Consider the following 26,311-nt stretch of genomic DNA (forward strand, 5'->3'; position numbering starts at 1 on the left):
TGGTTCCATTGAATGCATCATTGACCGTTCACTCCCTCGTGTGAGTTTAATTGCTGCCGATCAGTGCAACTTTTGCGCTCGTTCGCCTTTTGGCCCTCTTGCCGTCAATTCCAGAGCGGCACCATTTTCTTGAGCTGGACCCAGGGTTCCTTTTAAATCCGTGTCAGGCGCCGCATTTTGAGTAGCGCCGGGACGACAGGAACCTTCGTGCACACCGAGAGGCCAGTTTATCTGCCCCTGTTCGTTATTACCAGTGAGGTTGGGCTTTGTGCGTGTTTCTTAATTCTGCACTAGTGATGTGGCCAGCTGTGCCGACGGAGGTGAACGCTCTAAGCTCGCCATTGTTGTTTTCTCAAGCGCTTCATAATGTTTGGTGTAGCATTCAGGTTCGCGACGAGCTTTTTCTTTCTTTTTTTTTTTTTCTTTTTGAAGCAGCACCTCTAGTATTATACTATTTCTGACGTGTCGTTCGCCGACAGACTTCGTTTGTATACGTTAGCAAGAGACCAGTGTTTGTTATTTACCTCTCTCAGTATCTTTGCCGGAGGTCAGGCTCATGTCCGGTATACTGTGCTGTCTCTAGTCAGAATTAAGCCACGTTGTCGTCGTAATTGTATTTTTGCCTACTCTCGACTGTGTATGCAGGAGCACGACGTGGACATCGAGGCTTGCTGCCTCCAGCACAGCGACATCCGGTGGCTGGTGAAGCACTGGGTGGAATTCCAAGACAGCCAGCGCATATTGGTCACCACTCCGTCGGTGTTGGTCGGGTACCGCGTCAAGGTCTACCGCGCCGAGGGCACCACCCAGTGGTACACCGCAGTCATCATCTCCTACAACGACAACACACGGGTGAGGACGCGGGAACAGTCTTAGCACGTACGCCGATTGTGTCGCATGGCGATAAGGCTTGGCAGCGCTCCAGGGCCGACATCTGGGCCGCGTCGCTCTCTCTGGCGACCGATCGGCATCGCGGCGCCAATACGCGCGTTGCGCAACGCGGAGGCGAAAGTTGTGCTGTTTCACTGAGGACACGCTCTCTTCTAACGAGGCGTCCTTGATCACTTTGCGGTGTCGTGCTGTAGGAGAGCCCTTTTGACAAGGTCCTGCGCACCCGTTTAACGTAGCAGCCTGTATTTTGAACACACTACGACATAGTGTTGGCCCAGCGGAGGAATATGGTGCGCTTATACACCGTCCTGGCGCAAGATCTCACGAATCATTTCTAGGCGGCTTCTGGAGCGTGGCCTTCGGGGAATATCCTCTCAGATTTGAGCAGCAAAGCAACAGCAGCCGTCATGTGAAAGACTCCATTTTAGGTCGCCGCGCAGGTGTTCGCTCCGGGCAGAAAGTGTGTTTTACGGGAGTATTGGCAGGTGTCCCCGTAGAGTAGGACATATCATTGCAGCCGCCAGGTCACTTTCAGTGCAAACCTATCAGCAAGGAGCAAAGTGCGATGGGTGGCCCCTGAGATGTTGCCTCATTGCTCTGTTTTCCACTCTCTCTCACTCCTTGCTCGGTGGGTAATCTAATTATGCAGGCATTCATCTGTGTGGTACGTGAAGTATTCAGCTTGCGATTTTTAGTTATTTTGCACAAACATTTCCAAAATCAGCATGCCAGTAGACAAGCCAAAACTGTTCATGTTGACAGGAAAAAACGGTCGACATCAACGCGTCCATTTTTGTGCAGCTCCCTCTGCACAGCGGACTGATGTGTTGCACTAGCAGACGTGCATAACGAAGCTTGTCCGGCCTGAGCTCCGGTCGGCCCAGTTGTTGGACCCACGGTTGTTTGCCTTTACACCACGAGTGGGTTTGCGCCAAAGCAGGCGCGAAGGCACTCTTTCATCTCGCGCGTGACTGGTCTCGTAGAAGCTTACGACGGTCTGTGCCTGCTTGGCTGCGTTCCGAGTTGCAGCAATTGCAAAATGCCCGCCGGTCTGAGTGTGCCGCTAGTCGTGGGAAGAACGGCAAATGGTCGAGGCAGAACCACCGACGCTTCGAGCGTGCTTTCTCTGACTTTCTCGAATTTCCAGTTCTCCCCTGGGCTGCACGACGATAAGTCGAGCGTTGTAGAACGCGCCGCCGGCGATAGGGGAATAAATAAAACGACTGCAGGGTCTTGGATGCGCGTTTCCGCCCGTCGAGGCGACTGGCTTCCGTCGCCTGACACACCCACGCGCCTCGCGATGTCTCAGTTCGCCCGTCTAGTGTGCCGCGGTGAATCGCGAACTCATAAAAGCCGCAGATTCCAAGTGTCCAAGAGGCGGAACCCGTGCTGTAAGCGCTTCGTGGTGCATTGCATTCCCTGCACAACGGTGCACCTGTGACCGCTTTGTGTTCGCCCGACGGTCGGGAAAGCTGCGGCGAAAGCAGCAGCCGGGTGAACGACCTCCCAGTGGAGGTGGTTGCCCGGATTTCGTGCAGTCTGCGCCCCACTTGGCACGAGACCGCCCTTCGTCTTGATTTCATCGGAGGATACTGCTGCCGTCCGTTATTTCATCAGGCCGGCCGGTACAATGAGTGGCGCGATGCTGTTGTTAGCGGGGTCACAGCTGCAACCCCTGCCGAGGGAAAACCAGAATTCCGTGTGCGCGCTGATGTTTCTCTCCATAGGGCGCCGCGTTGGTGGCCTATGGCAGCATGCCGTGTTAATGATGTGGGTAAAGGCTTCCATTCTGCTTGTTTGCATTTGACGACAAACTTGTAGCCAAGCGTTTGAGCACTCTTTTACGCTGCTGACCTAGCCCAGAGTTCTGTTTTTGTGCCTTCTGAGTAGCTTTAGCCTTCAATGCCAAGAACGGCACGAGGCCGCTTTGGTGCCGCCTCTCTTCTCATCGTCTCCGAAGTGCTGCACCAGTGTTCTACGGCTGATCACTGTGCATGCGGCCACTTCCGGAGCTGTAGCGTCGCCGTATTGCGCACCGTTACAAAGGCGTGATCTTTATCCGAAGTAAAGATCCAGTGGGTCGTAATGGAGCTCCTGAAAGTTCGAGGACGAGATTGCGAACGCTGGAGATGCGTAACGAGCAAGCAAATTCCTTGTGCTGTATATTTTTGACAAAGACTGTACATGCACATGCCCGGTGCTAGCATGTTCCCGGCTAGCACCGGGCGGTGTGCTAAACCCCTCGCAAATGGTTTAAATGAAGGCCCTCCACCGGTATTCTCAGTCCAACAGGGCGTTCAAACATAAGCACTTGGAACCTTCGGAGAGAACTGCCTGGTCCACCATGGAGTTGTTTGGCTGACATCAGCTCGTGTTGTGCATGGGCTCCAGAATCGGTGGCGAACGGAGAAGTGCTAGCAGATGCGATTTTTGATGATTTAGGGGGCCATGATGCAGGACGGACGCCGAGAGCCGCCTTTGCGCGGGGCGAGGACACCGGCCCTCACTACGCACTCGTAACATGCACGTGCAGGAAACTGCTGGAGTCAGGAGAGGCGCAGGTTCTCGTTACGCGGGCCACCCTGTGTTGCGAAACAACTGTCGGTGTTAGTATGCGCGCTTTACTTCCCCATTATGAGCGCTGCGGTGTGATTTCATAACGGGAAAACCAAATGATCTCGGGCGCCAATATAATATTAACGCTGCGAGAACAAATTGACGGATAACAAATGCGACAGTGCCGAATCACCCGAACACTAAGATTTCTGCACAAATCTTTCGGTGATCGTGGATGCAACTTAAAAGCAGCAGTTGGGGCCTGTGGGTTTTTGTCCGCGGCGTTCAGTGTTACTCCATTGACCACTCAACAGTGAACATTTTTTTTTTCGTATTTGCCTCTATGTAACAAACCGGGTATTCTTAGCTTATATTCCTTTTTTGAATGATAACATCAGTCCGTGGGGTAATTGTTGTCTGCTCTGGGCTTTTTGTGCAGGAGCTGACTGTCACCGATGACACGGTGCTCGAGGAGCACAATGAGGACCCCTGCCTGGTGCAGATGAGGCTGATTGGCGACGGAGGTAAGAGTGCTCACTTATCTGGGTTGAAAAGCTCCTTTGTTTCTAGCTAATGATGTTATCTGAATGCGAGCTACTCATACGAACCATTCAATTGCAGCAGTGTTTTATCAGCCTATTCTGAATCCTGGCAGGGAACGGTCGGCCCGCACCTGAGGCCTTTCTCGGCGCCATGGGGACAGGCATGTAATTACTGCTTTGGCAGGATATGTTTCTTGTTCTGGCAGCCGAAAGACAATCGACCTTTCACGGAAACTGATATCAGTCATTTCCCCAAGCTGCATCACAAAAACACGCGACATTTCGCAGCCTCGGAACGCAGTGCCACAACTGGCGTACCTCGTGCCTCCTGCTACGCGGTTGAGGGGGAAGCGAGCGTTGTTATCTTGAGGAGAGGCGTCTCCGGTAGAGATGGGCTGCTGTGCCCCCAGAGCAGCAGCTGGCGTTGCGTGGCGGCGCATTCGGGCGTGCGCACTGCGGGTGCGACGCGCAATTTCGGTAATGAAACACGAGCCCCGCCTGCAGCCGCGCGCGAGCCATCTTAATTACTGGCACCCCATCTAGGACGGGGATCGGAGCCTCTTCTCTGTTTGGTTCAGCATGGTTCCCTCCCGTGATGCCACATCAAGTTAGTTGGTCGTACAAAGAGAGTGCCAGTGGCTTCTCACTGTGTGTGTGTGTGTGGGGGAGACTGCCGGGTACAGCCGGACAATTCGTGTCGTGTTTTGCTTGCGAGAGGAGGGAGATGCGTTCAATTTCATATCTGGGAGGCCTTCAAGGTTTGGCCTATTATCATGACGCCGCAGTCAACCACCTTGCTTAGACCGATGCCAATAATTGCGGAGAGTCTCCTTTGAGAAATTCGCCGCTTAGTTATTGGGTTAGTATAGTTGCAATTGGTCTAACCTTTTTTGTTAGTGCTACTTTGGCCAAAATATCGGGCTAACCGTGTACTGCAAAATCGCTACTGGTTAAACTAGAGAGACGAGCGTGAAATGGAGACAGTAGGGATCACTTCGGTAATACTTTCTCGTCATAACAGCGTGGTGAATTACAAATCGGTGTAGCGTCAGCACAAAGAGGTGACTCTAGAGACATTGTTGAGAAATCTGCGGAACAAGGATCCTCATATTACAGAACCATTGTGTTTCTCCCGAGTTCGCCAGGCAGCGCTATAAAAGCAGGTTGCGTATGCTCCGCCGCTGTGGCCCAGTGGTTAGGCCGCTCTGCTGCTGAGACGCGGCCGCTTTTCGATGAAGGTGAAAAGCTGTGTGCTGTGCGATGCCAGCGCACGGTAAAGCGGTAACCGCACGAGGCGACAGCCCCTAGCGATCCGTCGCGCGACGCCAACGCCTGTCGTTGTCGCACGGAGCGACGGGGCTCAGCGACAGAGAGACGCGTTTTCAGCGTTGCTCTGTTACCGCCGCCTCGTCGTTCGGTCAGCGGGAGTGCAATCACGCTATATCCCGTTTCTAACACTAAACAGCATGAAGTACGATAAAACGCTGATGAAATATCTTGTAACGCGTCGAATTTTAAAGCGTCACAGCGCGGCGGTGCGCTACTACACTGCGATGCCGACTTGCATTGCAAGCAGTGACTTTCTCCTGCTTCTTTGGAATCTCTCATAGCCTGAGTCGCTTTGGGTTGTTAAACTGTAAACCGAACCTTAGGGCCTCCTTCTGTAGAAATTCATTCAGATGCTTAATATGTACCGCATCAAGACAAGTAAAAATCAATCAAATCATATCAAGCAGATAGCGTATTCCCCGTGAGATCGTCTTGTACTATAGTGGTGGGCTCGCTTGACAGATTTTTTTTTTATTATTATGTAGGGTCTAATTTAGGTACTATATTAAATCCCTAGCAAAACAGTCACATCTTTATCACTTTCGGTCGGGTTTTAAGCGGCTTGGGAAGGGGAATCAACCACTTTACTCGTGGAGATACAACTATTACAGATCCTTGATTCCATTTGTCATCGCTGGTCTTTCGGTCCCTCCCTCTATTTTTTTTTATTCGGTTGGCACCGCTAGATCCGAAACACGAATGCGCGTAGCCCTGTGTGATCCTCGAGGTGCCCAGGAAAGAGCTGCTTGTCAGCCACTGTGATGACCTTGAAGTGACCTTTGACGTCTCCAGCGAGCTGTTCAGAAGTGGTTCCGCTGCTGCCACTTCTCCCTGGGGCTGCCGTCTTCCCTCCCGCCCTCCTGCTCTCTTTCACTTTGGATAGGGGGCGATTTCGCCCACCGCACGGATCAGCACGGGGAGGACGCTGTACGTCCGCAGCGCGCAGACAAAGGCCGGTCGAAGAAAAAAAAAAAAAAAACATGCATGGTGTGGGGGTCGGGGAAAGAATGTAAATAGTAGACAAGGTGCTTGTTAGGAAGCTCCAACTTCAAACCCCACCCAACCTGCATTTTTATTTGGTGTCGCTTGTGCAATAAAACAAAGTCGCCAGTTGGTTTTCGCTAGCAGCAGCCCTGCTGTCATGGGGAATAGTGGAGGGCAAGGACAGGTTTGAACCCTTCGGTTTTCCTTTCATTTCCTTCCTTCAGGCCACGTACACAGACCTGGCCGTGGATTCGAAATTTGGTTTTGCTTCCTACCACCGAGCTTAGTCGACGGTGGAGGGGAAGTTGGTAGAATAGAGGGTGTATCCTTTAATCCTTCGGATAGAGGGGGCGAGCGGACGTAAAAGTGAAAGAGGGACATCGTTTCTTCATTTTTCTGTGCATTCCTAAGAGCCGGGAAAGAACCGACAAGGGAGGAGTGGTGGTGACGGAGGCGCAAAGGGCGAGCGCCTTCAGCTATTTCCTGCGCTGGAGCTCCGGCGAGCGGGGAGCGGCGGCCATTGAAAACAAGCAAAAGCCTGCAACGCGAATGATGACGACGTGAAAGACGAAATGGAACGGAGGGGAAGCGACCTGGTCGTGAAAAGAAGAAAGAAATGTGGACGAGGGATAAGAAGAGAGGGGGGGGGGGGGGAGGAGGGGGTGCGAGTCTACACAGAAAAAAAAAAAAAAAGAGCGAGGAATGAAGGGGGGGGGGGGGGGACATGACCGGGCGCCACGGTGGCAGTGGCGCATGCAGCAACGAACAAAACTGCGTGATAAATCTACAGATAAGTAAGGTGCCTGGCGAGCTGCATGGTAAGCGGGGCTTCTCCTCTCCCTCGTTCGCCCGTCGCGTCTCCAACTGCCGGCGCTCTCGGCACTTCTCGGTTGACTGTTCCATACTGAGCAGGTTTTTCTCGTTGAAGCTTCTTGGCGACGGTGCTGTTCGCTTTTTCTTTTCCTTTTCTTTTCTTTTTCTTTTCTTTTGCCTCTTTTCATGCATTCTTTGTCCCCGTGGCTGCCCCGCTTGGAGTGTTGTCGGGAGAAATTCGGCGCAGGGGCGGCTGTAATGGAGAGCATTCTTTTCGATATATATATATATATATATATATATATATATATATATATATATATATATATATATATATATATATATGGCGAGTTCGTGGTTCTTCTTTTCCGCTCTGTTTTTTTTTCGTGGGCTAACGCCGCGGTGCGTCTCGGCGCGTTCTTCCGGCTCACCTGCTTGCTTGGCGGCCGAAAAGAAAACGAGTTTCAGGTTTGTCTGTGTGATCGCATCGTGGGAAAGGGTTGCGGCTACTGAGGGGCATGTGCCGTGTGACAGTGGTGAAAAGGCGTTGCCTGCATGTGCTAACTCGTTGCGGGGGATGCGTTAAAAATGACTTTTTTTTTTTTTCTGCCACACAACTTTTGCGAACACTTCAGTTATGCGTGTTCGCCGTAGCATCCTCAGGTTCATTGCCAAGTCGAGTAGCCCTGACATGGAGGGCCAGTGCGTTATGCGCGCACGCATGAAGCATAAATGAAGCGTGCCAACGCTATCTCATTTGCCCCCTTGCGGGTTGCACTTATCTCGCTTATCTGCTCTTTGTCCACTTGGCCGCTGGGGCCGGAGTTCGGGTCAGCCGGGCAACGCCCGCCAGATGTGCGCGGGCTTCGAGGAAGCAGCCGGCTGACAAGGTCTCGCTCGATTGCAGGGCGTGCGCGGCGAGCAGCGATTAGCCCCGTGCCTTTTCCGCTACCCACGCAGTCGGCTGGGTGGGTCGGCTGCAGCCAACTGGCCGCTAAATCTGGACCACGTCCGCCGAGAGGCGATCCGTCAAGTCTTGTTCGCCCCAAGGGGTAAACAAACAGTCGGGCACCCGACACAGCTTGGGCAGGACGTCCTCGTAGCCGGTCGAATAACCGTGGTTGGGCACAGCTTAACGTGTCGTCCAGAGCTTGTGACGCCTTTATTTTCCGCGCGCAGGAAATTGCTTGTGTTATGCCCCCACGACGCGAAGTAGCTGTTTTCCGAAAACCAGTTTCGTCACCTACATTATGCTTATGTACGCAGTTTTTGGCGAACAGCAGCGTAACCATCGCAAAGTCTCACGTTAGTTTTTTATTGGTGTTCGAAAGCGAACTCAAATCCCTTCATGATTAGAAGATCACTCTGCTAGTCCATTATGTGCACTTAGCTGGTTATTGAAGAGAGCGTTGTCAGAGTGCACATAACGATTCCCACCTTAGAGGATCTCCAATCGTAGTTGACGTGATCTGGTATGCAATTGTTTCCCAGGAGAGCCGTAAGCAACGTAATCAGGAAGCACTCGTAGCACTGCCATATAGTTGTCAGCAGTCCTGCGTGTGAGTTTGTCTCCATGTGTATGGATCTGGGCTGAAGTTTTAAGCCCTCTCCGCTGTCTCTCACTCTCTAAGTGCGGCTCTCGAGTCCTCCCTGTGGATAGGCACCTTTTTTTTTCATTTTTATGTACCAAATACTGCAGGCCCTAACTGGGCCCTAGCAGGAGGGGCGAAAAGAATACAATGCAATAAAATATGAATTCATCAAAAGTAACATACTAAACACAAGTGACAAGCAAATTACGATACGACATGTTCAACACTAACAAGAAAATATACACCAATATGAAACACGACTATGGTCAAAACGCCAGCAATTTATCAATAGATTCAATGGACATTATTACATCAGAAGGCAGCTTGTTCCATTCTTCAACAGTACGAGGGAAAAAAGAATACTTAAATGCATTGATTTTGGCTTGATACGGAGTTACAGATTGTGCATGATGTCTTGTTGGACGTGTTGTAAGGGGCGTAAGGTAAGGTTCAGGGCTCATAGCAAGTTTGTTGTTTTTTTTAGCAAAAATAGATACTTTAGTCTCTGAATTTTTCTTCGTATTTGCAATTGTGGGATGGAGTTCTCATTCATTAAAATGGAGGGAGAGTCAGATGTGCGGTACATTGAAAACATAAAGCGTACGGCTTTCCGCTGGATAGCCTCGCGAAGAAGCCAAAGCTGCTTTAGGAATAAGGTCGGTAGTGCAACTTGTAGGACGTAAATACGACGACGCCCGACACGCAGCGTGGAAGGCTGGCCATCTCGATCAGCATGCGAAGAAACTGCGAGATGGCTTATTGGTCTAAGGTAGTGGCCAGCTTTGCCGCGGCCTGAGTTCTTAACGCGATAGACGGCACATTATAATCCGGCCTAGGCGTTGTGAGCGAAAAATCACGAGCGTGGCAAGTGGCAGCTGAACAGCCAGTCAGGGTATTCACGTTACTACTATAATATAGTACACGCAGACACATTTATACCGCTTGGTTTATATGTTTTCTGATTGCTTGCTCTTAGGCTTGACAGTCGTCCGCTTCTTGTAATGCATTAAAATTCTTTCCCGCGTTCCGTTTCGGGCTGTGGCCCACCGGGGGTGCCGCATTGCGGACAGGCGTAGCGGGGCTCTCGTGGCATGCACGGTGTGACGTCGGTGCCGGGGGCAACGCGCCCCGCCGTTCGCCGGTCAGGGCGGCCGGTGATCAGCAGCTGTCGTTTGGAGCTCCCGTATTTCGAAGGTGCCTAGTTGCCCGTTTTTTTTTTTTCTTTTTCTTTCCCCTCTCCTGTGTTGGCAGAAACGTGCCGAATGTTGACGCGTGTCTAGCTTAGCCTGGTTCTGCATGTATTCAGGGGTGCATAAAATGTTGGCAGGAAAGCCTTCCGCCTCCCCTAGCAAAAAGAACCCCTCTTGATTTAGAGGGGATGGCAAAGATGCGATGGACAGGCTCTGTGTTTTGCTTAAGTGCTGCTGCGAGTTGCCCTGCTAGCAAAGTGACGCAGCTGTATAGAAGCAGTGCGGCGTCGCCAAGTGTACTACATCGCCCGAAAACCGTGCCACGTAAGTTTTTGTTGTGGTTTGCTGCACACAGGGGCCAGGCTTCTGCCGAAATGCTCTTTATGCGCGTAATATTGGCACATTCCCAGGCACTCCTGTAGAGCACAAAGCCGGCCAAAGCGATGACTTTCCTCGTATTTGTCTCCCGTTACTGCCCCGACTTCCCGTTCCTTCAGCCGGGTCACGAGCGTTGCGGCTGATTGCCTTCGTGCGCTGTTTTTCCGGTCGTGTGCATCGGCGGAACGCTTTGTTGCGCCAAATGCGGCCTGTTACATGACTGCTCATGGATGTGGGGAAGTGGCTGCAAACTATCCCGTCTGGAAGCGATTGCAGTGCGTGTACGTGGCTTTTTTTTGGGCAGCCTGTGCGAATAGTGGCCTCGAAGGAAAATAGTTTCAAGTAGTGCACCATGGGAATGCCGGAGCGCTTGCAAAGGCAGATTTCGGTCTGCATATACCCCGAAAAGTTTGTCGGTGTTCCTTTCTAAGCACTGTACGAAAATGTGTTGCCAGCCAGACGCGCATGAACGTACAACTCTGCAAGTTGCGTGCGGCCTGAGGCTTAAATATTTCGGGAGCTCCCTTTAATATCAATAAGCGCTAACTCCGTTATTGAACTGCAAATAACGTCGCGAATTTCTAGCCTATGTTTGCTGCCCCGTTTGGAGTGTTGTCCGGAGAAATTCGCCCAGGGGCAGCTGTAATGCAGAGCATTCTTTTCGTTTTTTTTTTTTTTTTTTTTTTATGATGAGCTTGACGCATTATTTTGAACGCGTCTTTCAATTGCGGAAACGCTTACAGCATTCTTATGAACTTCTAATTATTGCCCCGTGTTGCGTAGCCCGCATATAAAATCGGATGAAGCATTCTATTTTTTGCCTCGCCGCAGGGGGTAGCGCGTTTCAGGGCGTGGTGGCTTGCCGCTCTGGCGGAGCGATATTATTTCGGTGACATGCATTCTAGATCGCAGATATGTAGCGGTTCTATCAAAATATTTGTATCGTGTAAAAAAAAAAAAAAAGCCCACCCACCGCACAGTAGTAGGTCGATTCTCGCAAAAGCAAAGGGAGTGGGTGTATTTTTTATTTCCGTGTGATTGATTTATGACTACATTGAGAATAAAATGATTCACGGAAGCCCTGAAAACCGTTAACGGGAGACAACTCAAGTCTCCTAAACGCACCCCTACGGCTGAAAAATTCGACGCAATCGGATGTTGAACCTTGGTACTGCCATCACACTGTGGCAGTCGCCGTGTTGTCTACGGTTTACTAGGACGGCTGACGAGTAATCATGGTTACCCATAGTTTGAAACGCGTTATCGGATTTTCCCGCAGGCACTTAGCTCTTGTATTATGTAGCCGAATCGGTGCGATCGGCCATGGACAAGATGTAGTCGATAAATCGTGTATGTGTTATCCTCTCTCCATGCGAGAGCAGCTGTAAATCACGAATAATAAAACAAAAAAGCAGCCCTCCGTTGCTAGACGATTACGGTTCTTGTCTTCAACGCCGGAGAGGTGCTCTTTTACTCTGCGAGTGACGTGCACTTCTTTCACGTCGCCGCTGTCCAGCTGGTTAGGCAGCGTCGTTGCGACACGTATTAACATTTCGCTGCGCAGTTATTCTGGTGCGTTCGGCGCACAAGGCGGAAGGACGGCGGACGCGATGTGTCAGCGGCTGGCGAGGCGATCGAGAACATGTGGCAAAGCATGACGGCGGCGCCTGGGAGCGCCACCGCCAGGTCGAGCGGCGCGCGCACGGCGGCGCGCGGCGTCACGTGGGGCGCGTGTCTCTCTCGCCGTTGAGGAGACGGCCCCTGCGCCTGCGCAGTTCGCCCGTGACCCCCGCTCTGCTCTTCTTTGCAGTAGTCGAGTCCATTCTGAAGGGAGAGAACGTCGGGATTACGCCTCGTCGCAGAACGTGCACGCTCAACAGCCCGCTCAAAGTCGTAAGTGAAAGCAATCTTGTCTTTATTTTCGCGTCGATCCTGTGCGCTGTGGTCCGTGTGGATTGTACGATGTGTGTGTGCTGCTGGATGTTGTGAAAAACGCCGCCCGCCGTCTGGACCCTTGTTGTGAGCTGGCTTCCTTTGTGCGCGCACCGAGGGTCACTGCAGCCCGGTCTGCTCTCACCACCTTGTTCGAGCCATACCTGCGATCGGACTTATTAAGCAAGGCTGGGCAGTTCGAGCCATACCTGCGATCGGACTTGTTAAGCAAGGCTGGGCACAGCGTCGAATAATACCTGCTTCTGGCTACGAACGTGAGCGGCCGTGTCCACCTGGACTGCACGCAGCCTCTTTGTGTACTTCGAACACGAGGTGCCCTGCTTCACCGCTGTCGTTCTATTTCTCAATCGTGTCTCCAAGTCTGTGTATCCATGTGTGTGTGCTCGAACATGTCACCGATCGCTTCGTATTTGCGGTTTCGATGCTTCGCGTTTGGAATATAAGTATTCGGCTACCAGCAGTGAACGCCTCACGCCACCGCCTTTGATTGCGCTCGGGGACCACTGACGATCGTTCACAAAGAGATCTTTGTCTGGCGTTTGCACTTATTTCGCCTTTTCATTGATCAGAGCTTGTAGAGGGCCCGTCCGCTTTCGGGCGACTTCCGAGAAGCTGTGACAAAGCAGGAATAGTTGCCCTAGAAAAAGTTGGAACCGCCAGTGATTCGAGGGGCGAGGTATTGCACCATTTCTTGGCTCGTGCTTTTCGCTGTGCTCCCTTTCCTGTTTTTTGCCTATTAAGCAGGATACAGCGTAGGACTGCGACCTTGGTCTCGCCTTGGGATCGTTCTTCAGGCGCTTTGCTTCTTTTTTTTAGCCTTATCTCCTATTCGCGAGGCTCCTATGAAATGTTTTTTGCATTTTAAGTAGCCTTGCAACATGTCTGCAACTTATTTTATCTCGCTGTTTTGCTGTGTGATTCATGTGATCCTGTTTCTTTGTCAGTTTGATCACAATAGGTGTTTATATTTACCGATCCGTTATTACGTTCGAGCATGTAATTTATAAACGTGGCTATATTTTATTTTTTCCTTTTTTTCACGCCTGTTCCATTTTAAGTGGTGATGCAGGTAGATTGATGCTGCTTTCCCGGAGTGTCACAAGCGGGTATGTTTGACCTCTTGCTGCGGAAAGGATAATCTGCTTAGCTCTTAAGTCGTCTCACAGTCAGGCCGCGCTTGTGCAGGCTCCTGTCATACATTTTTTTTTTTCTTCTCGTTTGTGTCTCGATCTCTGTTAATCTGCCTTGTCGCTGATGGACTGTTTTCCTCCTAGCTAGCTGGCGGCCCCGTCTGGTCTTATTTGTCGACTTTAGTGTACGTTGTCTTCTTCGGGTAGCTTACAATCTCTCGTATCAAACTGCTTGCCCTGTTGTTCCAGGCTAACGCCGAGACTGTAGAAGTGGCGAGGCGAAGTGACTTTATATTTGTGGATTTCCCCGTAGTTGACACCTCAGGTTGACTGAAGAGGTCAGATAATCCAGCGCCACCGGCCTAAGGGATTTGCTGACTGCGTTGACCTTGGTTTGCCCTTGGGGCTCGCTTTTGTTTGGTTCAAGTCAGCGGGATCGGAAGTGGGAGCACGTCCAAAGTGGCTGCGCAGGGCGTGCGTGCTTTCGCAAGCGCTTGTTTAGCATTCGCCGCTGACGTGGGAAGCGAGCCTGGCTCACGTCTGCTGACGGCGCAGTCCTGGTTATTTTCGACCCGCTCTCCTGGGCCGTGGCTAAAAGCGTTGGCCAGCGGGCTCGGCGGCGGCCATTTGTTGTGAAGGTCAGCGCTCGTGGTGGCCGGCGTGGTGGTGATAGGTCTCGCTTTTCAAAAGCGTTGTCCGACTGGGGTTGACGACCCGGCCTTGACGTCCCCTGTGCGCTCCTCCTGGTTCCGGGCCAAGATGCCCAGATATTTCTGACACGGTGCGCGCCTTGCTGAATGGCGTCTGTGTCGTCTCGCGTATTCGGCCCGATTTCTCCGCGAAGGCTGACTGGCACCCGGGGGAGGCGCGGGTCGTTGACTTCCCAGCCGGAAGGCGCCGAAACTGGTTGCCTCAAACTGGTTCTGCGTCCAGCCTCCGGGAGCATGTCTCGTGCGTCCCGACCCTTAGCCGACCACCGTGGGCACGAAGTTTCTTCTGCTAACCTTGCTGCTGCTGCGCCACTTTTTATTTTGCACTTGTGCCTTCTCAACAAACGGCCTGGTGCGCGTCATGCCCCGCGTTGTTGTAACTACTGTTGGCGAACAGTAATTGCGACAGCACGGTTCACCCACCTCTGGCATTATTAAACAGTGTATGCATTGCCGGTGCCTAAACGACAGTTTATTGTGGCCTTGGATTGCATTCCTTCGGGGCCGACGCTTACATGCTTCAGTGTCATTATATCGTGTTCTGCGTATTCTAACGCAAGTGTGTCCAGGATTTTGTCTTTTTCTTGATTAAGGCTACCCGACTCTTTAGTCAGGCGTTGACCGTGTGTTAAAAAATGACTGTAGGTCGCAATAACCAGACGGTGACAACGTACAGTGCATGGTCTCAGAAGGGTGTACACTACTATGATGGAGAGGCATCTTTGATGGAAGTAGAGGTACGTCTCCGAGCGAGAAAGGGTTGTTTCGGTTGGCCAGCAGGGAGGGTAAAAAAAAAAACTGCTCGGAAGTGCTGGCACAAGGGGCGCCTTTCCCGTGTGGCAGCAGGGGCCGACGAACAAAGGATCGTCCCTGCGCCAAACTGGTTTTGCGCCGCTCCCACACTCCATATTCGGCGCAGCTCGCTTTTCGAGAAACGGGGTCACGTTCGGTGCGCGCGGCGATTTTCTTGCTGGCCTTCCCGCTTGCAGGTTCGCAGTAATGGCCGCCCTCCTTGACGCATCCATCTTGGATCCTCTTTCGTAACTCGCCCGCCGTCTCCTTTCAGCGCTGGGCCTCTGTGCCCGAGCTCGTTTGTTGTTTTACCCGCACGGGGCTCGTTGCGGGCTTCCGTGCAAGAGAAGCGAGCTAAACGTGGCGGCGGCTCTGCTAGCGACCGCGCGTCAGTCCACCACTTTTGGGGCTAAATAAATTACTGGCGGTGTTGGTACGGACTGCTCGCGCATTAATTGTCTGCTCGGGCTTTGCGGTACGCCTTCGTTATTTCGCTTTCCGTGGCGGCGTGGCTGCATGCCTTCTACTTAGTCGTACGATTTGTTCGTTCATTTTGTGCTTACTCGTGAACTTTTTTGCGGCTGTGTAGCCTGTGAAGTAACTTTTTGTTGTATTGCCACTTAATCCGGTTGCATAGTTCCGCGAGGTAATTGTTTCTGTGCGCACCACAAGAACCGCGAAAACAGATGTCAGATAACCAGTGATGCAGTAATATTTGTATAAACGCTACCGGGGCGAGAAAGCCGTTCTGCTCCACACGCGTGTGCTTTGTTTGATGTTATACCTCAGTCGGAGTGATCGTTCGCGTAAGGGTGATCAACTTCATTCCGGCGGTCTCGAATTGCAAGTGGGGTGTAGATCTGCTTATCAGCTGTTGAATTGGACGTTTTATTTTGCTGTTATCGGAATGTTATTCTTCTGGCCTTTTATAACTTGTTCTAAAAGCTCATAGGCCACTGTCTCAAATTTGTGATACGGCCTACACGCACCTGTAGGGACAAAAGTAACTGTAGACGCTATTTTACTATAAACATTTTCCTGCTTTGAATAGTCGCAACTGGCAGTCGGGATATGTGAAGTGCAGAAGGCGTGATTTTAATTTCAACGGAAAAGCGGGCGCCGTTTACTTAGGTCCGCACCTGTACATCTTTAATTGGGTGGAAGGGGCAGTTCGTGGTGACGAAATAAGTACAGAAAAACCTTCTGTGCGCATAAATTACTAATGTAGGAGACTGTCGTTTACAGTGCAGTTAACCTTGACAGAGTAATTTCCCTGCGTTAAGAGTTCGTAACTGTGGTCAGATAGGGATGTGTATTGGCCTGAACAAATAGCGCAAACATTCCTCGGCTCACCATGCACCAGAAAAAACATGAATCGTACCGTTCCGTGGGTCTGTTTATGTACCCTTCCTTGATTGGACTACGCTGCTTGCCCCTTTATTCATTCAATTGCCTTTTTTCTTTCAGAACCACTCAGTTGCCCGAAACCGGTGCTTCGTCAGTCAGGCGACGAGCCAGAATTCTTGCCTCCCCGTGTCTGCATCGGCCAGCAGCAGCAGCAGCCTCCGTCGTGTGCGCGTCAAAGCCGAGCCTTCGCCGGAGACCCCGGAGGACTCCAAAGGTCTCGTGCCTTTCTTCATCGAGTGAGGCGAGCCTCGGCTGAGTCCCGTCCCAACCGTGACTCGGCCGAGGCTCACCGAAAGTTTGTTTTCCGGCGCGCCACATTTCTCAATGCTGGGCTGAGTTGTGCTGGCAGTGTCTGCACAGTCCTTGTGAGCAGAGGGTCGGCGTCAATGCAGCCGCCTGACCTCGGCATCGTGACGCTGGTTCGCTGTCCACGAGCTAACTGTCCGGCCTATCCTAGGGGGGGGGGGTGTCCTTGAACAGCCGGTGGTTGCGTCATGGGGTGGCGGGAGGAACGGCCGGCGTGGCGTCCTTGGGTTTTCTCAGATTATCTTCGCCACCCTCATGTGGCAATGTGGCAGGCTACAGTGGAACTCGTCATGGGATAAAAAATAGTGGCAGAAATGATCGGCGCTCCTTGTGATGCTACACCTCTGGTGGGATGCATTGCAACTGCGGCAATAAATCGAAAAATTCCCTCTCGCCAGTGAGGTCTTATTTTCGTGACGCTGCATTTTTTGTAGATGATAGCGGGCATAGTTATGCGTGCCGGGACCTCAAAAAAAGAAAGCATCATTTCACACCGGCGTTTAAGCTCGTCACCCCGAGTGATAACGGCCGTCTTCCGGAAGTGGCGGCTGCCGCGAGTCACGAGAAATGCCTACGCGCGATTCTCGGACTGGCAGCGGAGCGCCTCGCCTCTTCTCGGAGGGGCCATTTCATTGTGCCGACCTTATCACGCAATACACCGGGACGGCACGTGGTAGCCATCCCCGGCACAGTTTGATAAGTGTCGCTCACTCAGAAAGCTGGTGTGAGTAATCGTGTTTGCCGTGGAGGGGATGTGTTATTGTTGCTGTAGTGTTTTATGTGGCGCGCTTCCCCGATGCGCTGTCGCCCTTTATTCTGGGCTTGTCTTTTCCCAAGTGCTTCTTCGGCCGACCTTGACGTGACCTTTGGCCGGGAAGCACCCGCCGCGCATTACGGTGAATGACCCGCTTGCGTAGCAGTTCTTGGGATGGCATTTACAATGTATGAGACTGCGCTGTGGTCCTTCCGCATCGAGTACACCCCAGTTGCAGCAGTCATCATGGAAGCACTTAGGTGCAGCTATGGGACTGCATTCATGCCTTAATCTGCTTTTGGGAAGTCACGGGAGAAGCGCTGGGCCTGTTCTTGCTTTTTGTAGAATGTGCCGACCGACTCGTGGTTTGCTTACTGTGACTCGGCACGTCTTCAGCAGACAATTCTTTCTTGAGGTCTAGCGTGGAAAGTTCAACGTGATGACCCACCTTCCGAAAATATCGCCGCCAGCTATGCTGTCACTCACGAGGAATTGCAATTGTGCCTCAGGATCTTCGGGTCCTACTTGCTGGGAGCTGTTGAGGTTGTTTTGGGCGACTTCCCTCTCTGCCTTTCAGGTCCTCTTGCCGAATTATAAGGCGTTTTAAAAGGCAAGCAAGCACGCTTGTCAGGCGGCTTCCGTCTGACGTGAGGGGCTATCGACTGGATTTCTAGAAGCTTGCTAAAGACAAACACCATGTGTATGTAGAAACAGTGGCTGTGAATTTTCCTTGGTGGCGATCCCAGCCTGGCGTGGTTAGCTTGCTCTTTAATGCTTCTTTAAAGAAATTCACAGCTGACTAAAACTTTCCATGAGGTTTTTCATTGTTGGGAGATGGCGCCATAGTCTTTCGCATTTTATCGTTCAAGCTGTTCCCGCCGTTCATATTTACGTCAACGGGGATGGATGAAGCAAAGGAGTTTGGGACTCGCAGATCCCTGGGCCCCCGCACGGCCCCACTGCACTCAAGCGTTCATGCCCCGAAGGTCCATTACGCTGGTAGCCCGGCTTGTGACAGTTTCCTGGTCAGCCGGGTCCGTAGTGCCCAGCAAGGCCTCCCAGGTGATAAGGTGCTCCAGGCCCCGCGGGGGAGGGTCCGCCGGGCAGAGAGTGATGTGAAGGGCGTTAACGTGTGATTCGGGACAGAGGGTGCATGCGGGTGTAGGATAAATGGGATGATAGTAAGAGATTGAGGGGATAGGAAGGTGTGCGTTTAGAGACGTCTATCGTCTAGGGATGAGTGAGGCGGAGGGTATAGCTGCCGAGTGGCTCTGTAGGCCTCGGTCAGCTCGCTGAAAGTGTGCATGCGCCCCCTCGTGAATCCCAGGTCGGAGGCTTCCTGCGCCCGGTGTATGGTACCTCGTGCTAAAAAGTTGGCAGCCTCGTTGCCGCTTGGCGGGACGGGTTTTGCGCAGCAGACGAGCTTAGAATGTCAAAGGCTGGACTATGGACTCTGCCTCGAGCAAAATTTTGAATGGCAGTTTTGGAGTCGCTGAGAATGTAATTTGCTTTCGTATACGTTATGGCGGCAGCTATTGCAGCTTCCTCGGCTTCTTCGGAGGTGAGGTTTGGTAGAAGTGGCAGCTTAAAAAGTGGGGAGAGAGAGGAGTTTACTGCGGCAGCCGCGGCGCTTATGCCTGTGCATGCTGCATCCACCTATGCGGTTTCGGAGTCGGAGCCATACTGTCGGTGGAGTGCCTTAGCACGGGCTATACGGCGCTGTTCGTGGAGATGGGGATGCATATTTCGGGGAAGGGGCTTAATAATAAGCTCCTTGTGGATATGCTTGGGTATAGGGAGCCCAAGCTCAAGTTTCGCCGCGCGACGGCAGCGCCGCATCCTTGGCGTGGTGGCGAAATGTGAAACGATGGGGCTTCGCCGGAGCAGACGCTCCGCTAGCTTCCTGTGCACGCACGGCGATCGCATTGCGCCTGGAGGTTACTTGGCGATACAAAAACGCTTCCGCTGATGCAAAACGGATGTACTAAGTAGCATTGTGTCATGGGAAGCCACTATAGTAGGCGAAGCACCAAAAGACGAGGCTCACGTGTGAAACTTTGCAGATTCCTTTGGAAGCGTGTCCGCAAGACCTGTTTTCCTACTCATGACAGCGTTCTGAGAAGTCTCTCGTTCTTTGTGGAAACGAAAAGAGCCAATTTCCCCTTTCTTCGTAAACTCAGAAATGTTGACAGTTGACAAAGATGGCTTGGAGAGGAATAAAAAAAAAATACAGTGGTTTAACACCATGCATAAAAAGTGAAGAGGATGGAAGATTATCCTACTCTTGGCTCCCCGCGTGTCTAGTTTTGCTGATTTTCTAGGCTCACTCCCTGCTTTGTGAGTGCTATGAAAGCAACCAAATTAACAGATGCGACAACCGCGATCGAGACTGATGTGTGAATGTGCCCTAATGTGTCCACAGCTGTCTTTTCATTTTTAGATTGACCAAGAAAATATCTAGGAACGAGGCCTTTTTTTTTTTTTCGGGGGTAGGGGCGGCGTTGGAAAACATGCCATGCTGGACGCTTTTACAGATTTTCGCAATTTGGCCAATAATTGAACCAATTATTATTATTATTAATAATAACAGAGATATGTTGGAAGTGCAGTAGAAAAGTGATCCTAGCAATGGCTCGACTGACACTACTCGCACGTAGCACCCCATTCGCGTCACAGGGTTCGTGAGGGCAAACCAAATATCATAAATGAAGTACAACCGTTTAATAAGAACCTAAATAAAACAATATGTAGTACGAGCTTGGATTTCCCCAGTCTTCCGAGCCAGCGAGCCGGTTATGCGTGCAGCGCACGGAGCACGCATGCGCTTATGAGATTAATGCTAGCGTTCTTGTCTTAAAAGAAACATCTCCTTCGGACTACATACTTATTCTTCTACTGCAAGATTTCCTTTAGCAACGGCGTAATAATAATAAAAACAAATCCGTATATGGATCGCATATGCTACAGGTCAAAACGATGGTCAACAAGCGGGCCACTTTATTTCACAGTACTGATGATACTTTAGCAGTTTTTAAACATATTATATACGACAATATAATTACATAGCAGACTTACCTCGAGATGCACCTCCTACGTTTTTGCTAACGTGGGACGCATTCGCAATCAATATTTACTCATCCCCGCCTGTTGTCTGCTCTACAGTGCAGACGTGAATAAAAAGTTTCCCGCCTATAATTAAGTATCCTTCATGGAAGTACGCGTCAGGTTGCCCAATCAAGACGGAATGCAGGTGGCATGTCGCGGTGCGCCTGCGGGGGCGCGTCAAGGCGCGTGCTCGTGCGAGAGAAAGCGCACGGCGCACGCCATGAAGGCTGCGAGCTGAGCCGGCGGCGTCCAGTGTGTGCCCGCACGACAAAGCAGCGCGAGACGCCTGCACGTGCGCGGAAGCGAGCGAGCGAAAGGAGAAAACTTGCACGGGATGCCTAGGTGGGGCCGCCGCGTCTATCCCCAGTTTGTATTTTTCTGTCAGAGATGGCGCTCCCTGTCAGGAGCAGCAGCGCCGCTCGACGGTGCTTTGGAAGCCTATAGGGAAGAGGTCTGGGTCATTTGTGGGTATTCTGACTCCGAGATGAGAGAGTATGTGGCGACCCGTTGATGTGCGTGTGAGTCGTATGTATTGGGCATGTTTGTGGGCTTCAATGAGCTCCTCAATGCTATTGTGTATGCCTATACTCCGTTTCATACATCAGGTGCAACGCAGCGAAAGCTACGCAAGTAGTCCGCAAGAAAGAAATGGAGGGGTATCGCTACACGCTCGTTTTGTGGCCGAGTGGTTCTTGCGGAAACGGACTCTATTCCGAGCATACACGTTTGCAATAACTTGCTTCACGTGCCTGGACATCTTCGCAGTGCGGATTTTATAGAAAAAATGCGCAACGAAGAACCATTTTCTCAAAAAGAAATGCGCTGCGCGGAGGGCACAGCCAGCGCCATCTAGTGGCACAGCTGGCAATGTTGCGGGGCAGCGAAAACGCGACACGAACGAAAACGACATAAAAACATACAAATTCACCGAATCCGATCCTTACTCCCTAAAAGAGATGCTCTTTATGAAGTTGATGGCAAATGTAAGCTTGCAGACAAAATAACTATTATTTGCTCTCTTCAAGAGCAGGCACTATTTTTCATCGCGGATGCGGCGAGCGCAAACAAGAGTTGTAGCTTTGGCAGTGTTGCACTTGATGTATGAAACGGAATATAGGGCTGCAAGGCGTTCGTTAGGCGTGTTGCAGTGTAGTTTGAGTGCGGTCTTATAGGCTTTGCGAATGAGTATATTTAGAGCGTTGATGTCGTGTTTTGCAAGTGGGAGGTAGGGAGTTGTGTAGAGCACCCGACTAAGGACAAAGGCTTGAACGAGGCGACATAAGTCGCATACTTTTATTCCCCTGTGCCTTACTGTTACTCTCCTAATGAGGTGCGATATGGTACCGGCAATCTGCTGGAGTTTCTTGAGTGTGATGGTGTTTTTCCCATTGGATTGGATGCGGAGTCCTAGTATCCTGAGCTCTGACTCCTCCGCAGAGCATGATAGCCCTATGCTGCTTGCGTGAGTTTGGGTGGTGGTAGCTGCTGTTTGTAAGGCTTCCTCTATTTCTCCGTTGTTGCCATGTGTGGTCCATATGGTTATGTCGTCAGCATATAGTTTGTGGCGTAGGTGTGGGATGGTGTTCAATTTGCTAGCAAGGGGTATGAGGGTGATATTGAAGAAGAGAGGCGATAGTACAGAGCCCTGCGGGGTGCCTACACTTTTGAGGGTGAATTTCTCTGAGGTTAGGGGGCCAAAATGGATTTCAGCTGTTCGATCTGATAAGAAGGCCTTAATATATGAGTACATGCGTTCGCCAACATTGAAGGAGGAGAGTGCACTAACGATCGCTAAGTGGTGGATGCGATCGAAGGCTTCGGAGAGATCCAAAACGAGGACTGCTTTGGTGTGTCCTGGTGTGAGGGGGTTGGAAATGTCGTTCGTTAACTGCAGAATGGCGTCCTGAGCCGACAGGTGCGGACGAAAGCCGACCATGCTGTGCGGATACAAGTCATTGTCAGCCATATGGCGGGCAAGTCTGTTTTGAATAACATGCTCGAAGAGCTTTCAGAGGCATGATGTCAGGGAAATGGGGCGAAGGTTCTGTAGCGTGAGTGGTTTGTTTGGCTTGGGAATGAAGATGAGTTTGGCATGCTGCCATGATTGGGGCAGAGTGCCTTCATTGCAGCATTTGTTGAAGTAATCCGCAATCTGCACGATAGAATTATCGTCCAAGTTACGGAGAAGGGAATTTGTGATTTGATCTGCGCCTGGAGCAGAATTTGTTGTTCGTAGCGCAAGAAGTGCCGCTTGGACTTCTGCCTTCGTGATTTCTTCGTCTAATGTGTTCGGGCATCCGTTGTAACATGGGAGAGCGGTAGAAGTGCCCGGAGACGTGTATGTGATTTTGAGGGTGTCGATTAGGGTATCTGTGTCATCTGTTTTTATGAATGAGGCGAGTAACATGGTGTTGCGTGGCAGATTTTGTTCGTGTTGGATCTATGAGGTGGCGAAGGAGTTGCCAGGCTTTTTTAGAGGATAGTTTGCCAGACATGCTGTCACAGATCTGGTTCCAATTGGAGCGGCAGAGGTCTTTCGAGTGCTGTTGGATTTGTGCTTGAAGTGTTGAGAGACGCTTCTTTAGCGTTCTGTTCAGTTTTTGGCTTTTCCATCACTCTAAGAGGCTATGGTGAGCTTCCCAGAGGTGAGCGAGGCGGCTGTCAAGGGTAGGAATCTCCCCTTTTGTCTCAAATGTGGGTCTGGAGATCATCAACGGGGCTTGCATCACTCTCCAATGCTTGGTTACTCCTTAGTATCCACTCACGCGAAACCGTACGCCTGCAAAGGAAAGTATAACAGGTTTTACAGAAGCTTAGCAATAGGTGTTTCGATTGTACCAATTATCTCCGAGGGCCAAAAGTGGTGGGGTGAGTGCGAATCGATTTACAACTAGTGTTGTTAGTCAAATGTTTAGGGGAATCTTCCAATGTCCATTAGGTACATAAATATATCTTAAGGGGGGATTTCCACTTTGATTACTTGATGAGTTGGCCCACCATTCACGCCTGCCCGTTACTGATTGAAACATAATCGTGTACTGCATTGATAACCATTCAGGAAAGGACCCCCTGATTAACGCCAAACTTTCCATTGCACCGAAAAAATTGGGTCCTTGAAAACCAGCCCTATGAGGAGAAAGAGTGGCGAAGTGAGCATATGAATGAGTGAAGGAACTTTTCCCTTGGAATGAATTAAAATCTTGGTGGCGTCATTAATCCGGAAACCGATGGGTGGCAGCTGCCGCCTCGCTGCCATCGCCAGGGTGGGCTCGTGCCGTAAGGTCGGTTAGCTTTGCACGTGAAATTAGCCTTCGTTTCACACTCGCGTGATGTCACTAATAAATTTGAGGTTGCGCAGTGCTTACAATGTGCTGTCCTTGAAAGTAAAAGCCCCGGCGCGTTCCGCAGTGGCAAGGGCGCTCGGCTGCTATATCCAAGGTTGTTGGATCGAATCCCGACCGCTTTTCTCATCGTCGTCATAAGCGAAACTGCTCACTGCAGGGCGAAGACCTCTCCCATATTCCGCTTTTATATGGAGGTGAACTGGAAGGAGTTCGTGTGCTGTGCGATGCTAGTGTATGTTAAGAACCCCCAGTCGGTGGATATTTCCGGAGTCTTCCATTACGGCGTTTTCGATAGCCTGGTTCGCTTTGAGACGTTAAACACCATAAGCCAATCTAAACTAAACATTGAAAGTTAGAAAATCGTGTTACAAATGATTTGCCGTCAAGAATGTCATGTGCGGAGTGGGATTGAGTTCCTGTTTCTGGCATTACGCTGGGAAACAACTTGGAGCACATTTCCCCTGGGTGCATTGTGAATGCGCGCCGTGTCAGGGCTGCAGGTGTACCGTGAGCACAGCCCGCACAAAGCCCATGTTCTCACCCTGTTGATTACTTTCCATCTCTTTGCAGTCGCAGGCACGCCATGCGTGCGGAGAATTCGCTTGTACACAGGGTGGTAACTTGTCCTCCGTTCAATCTCCCGCCGGCCCTTAATGAACGTTTTGTATTTCCGCCTACCATTGCTCGTTATTTCGCATGCCGTCGTTTGGTGTGCTGTATCACTCTGTATTCGCCCCGTGCTGCCGAGGCTGTCTGTACGGCTGTTCCGAGCTCTGTAGCATCGTGCAGGTAGGTACTTCGCCTGAGCGCTCAGTTCGCAGCAACACCGCGTCCTTGCGTCATATCCCGTGAATGCGCGTGTCTCACGACTACTGCGGCAGGAAATCACTGCTGCGGAATGCGGCAAATGGAGAGGGCACTTGTGCGGGAAACGAGGAAAATGAGGCGGAAATACGGTTGCGCCTCCATCGGGTCTCGCCGACCGACGGTCAGCCGGGGCAGTGGGGAGCGCAGCACTGGGCCTGTTGCCAGGGGTCTGAGGCCCGGGCGTTTTCGCTCGCGGACGTCCTGGCGTGCCCCCGGTGCGTCCTTGGTGCGAGCAGTGACAGTGGCCGGAAAGCCCTCGCGCCGCCGATCCCCGCGCGGCGGCTACGCCAGTCGTCAGACGGGTTGTGACGTCACCGCTCGCCGCATTCCTGCTGGAGTCCCGCCGCGCGCGCGCTGCTTGCGGCGAGATCGGTTGCCTTTTGGATACGTCGACTTCGCTCGAGCTGCAGGTGAGTGCTGGCGCACGTGCAGGTCTAGTGCTGCGAATACGACGTGTGTGCGGCTGTGCGCGAGTGCTTCTTACCCTGTGTAGTGATCCTAGTTCAGGGTGCATCCCATCGGAGCCGCTGTCTTCCGACGCTGGAAACCGGTTGTCTTGCCGAGACATTTCTGCAGTCCATCTTCCCCTTGTCTTGGAATTTCTCCCGACTTGCTTGCGGGGCCACCTGGCCGGACTCTCGGTCACGTGCGCAGACACTCATCATGCGTTATGAGCGAGAAGCCGCTTGTCACGCGCATCTCGAGATTTTGAGATTTCCCGTTGCCTTTTCTCTCCTCCCTGATGCGCGTTGTGAGCACCACATATGTTGCTTAGAGCGTTGTGCAAGTAGTAGTCTTCCCAGCTTAAGATATCCGAGGCATATTAGCGACGAACCCTCCCGTCGTGCTTATTCGGCGATTGAAGCCTGACGAGCTTGCTTTCGAGTGCTTGGAACGTCGGTGGGTGGAAAAGGTCGACTGATATTTTGACGGTGTTTGGACAGCGCGCTGAAGCGTCCCAGTTTTCCGTTGTGACGAGCATTTAGTGACACCGTTTTCTCATTAAGCTTTCTGGATTCTGACCAACTTGTGTGAGTTGACGCAGTGAACGAGATGTGGCGTAATTCAAAGGTCCCACCCAGCTGCGGCAGTTGACCTTCGAGTTGCAAGCCAAGGAACATTCTCGTCACTGCGCTTCGTTGCCGTTACGTAGCGTTATCAGCGTTATCGTCGCGTGTTTGCAGATAGGCATTGCCATGTTTGGGGCGTTTCATTGGTTGCGCGAGAAAGTCATCGTCGCGCCCTACCCTACGTTGTCCTTCGGACGTGTATGGAGTTGTTGGCTTGGCAAGTAACGTGATATTTCGAGTTCGCGGCGCCTGGGCGACCTGCGTGAAAGTGGCACTCTCTACCATTGTAGGTCTCCCTTGCGAAGAACGCGCTGCGTTTGCTCGCATTGGAAAGTCAACGAGTCATGTTTCTTCGGAGAACAGGAATCCGCGGCTGCGGAATGATCCGACCACCGTTGCCAGCGTGCTCATTCACGCATTGTTTACGAGGCGCTCATTTCCTGGAACGCGCGCTGACGTCAGCGCGCAGCAACAGTCAGACCGTGACGATGCCCTCTTTTGTTGCGATCGCGCGTTCGCAGTGGTCGTGGCCGACGGCGCTTGTTTCTTCAGACCTGCTGTACTTCTAGGCCATTGTTCGCGTTTTTTTCTACAGCGG

The 26,311-nt window shown here is 51.6% G+C and overlaps 1 protein-coding gene across 9 annotated transcripts in view; it reads left to right on the top strand.

Annotated features, from left to right (window-relative positions):
* Positions 1-26,311, top strand: part of LOC146206484 (uncharacterized) — a 252,153-nt gene that overhangs the window by 159,261 nt on the left and 66,581 nt on the right. For 6 of the 9 annotated variants that reach the window (XM_084591193.1, XM_084591194.1, XM_084591197.1 and 3 more), the window contains exons 4-7: positions 646-852; positions 3,887-3,971; positions 12,086-12,168; positions 16,328-16,481. In XM_084591193.1, the coding sequence (XP_084447319.1) occupies positions 646-852; positions 3,887-3,971; positions 12,086-12,168; positions 16,328-16,481 (529 nt within the window). Of the gene's footprint in view, positions 1-645; positions 853-3,886; positions 3,972-9,783; positions 9,902-10,070; positions 10,222-12,085; positions 12,169-16,327; positions 16,482-24,668; positions 25,054-26,311 lie in introns of those variants that run through there. The other 3 variants (XM_084591202.1, XM_084591201.1, XM_084591200.1) reach the window with 3 other exon arrangements.

Source organism: Amblyomma maculatum, chromosome 1 (assembly GCF_055883805.1).
Source record: "Amblyomma maculatum isolate TAMU_Amacu chromosome 1, ASM5588380v1, whole genome shotgun sequence".
Taxonomy (NCBI): Eukaryota; Metazoa; Arthropoda; class Arachnida; order Ixodida; family Ixodidae; genus Amblyomma; species Amblyomma maculatum.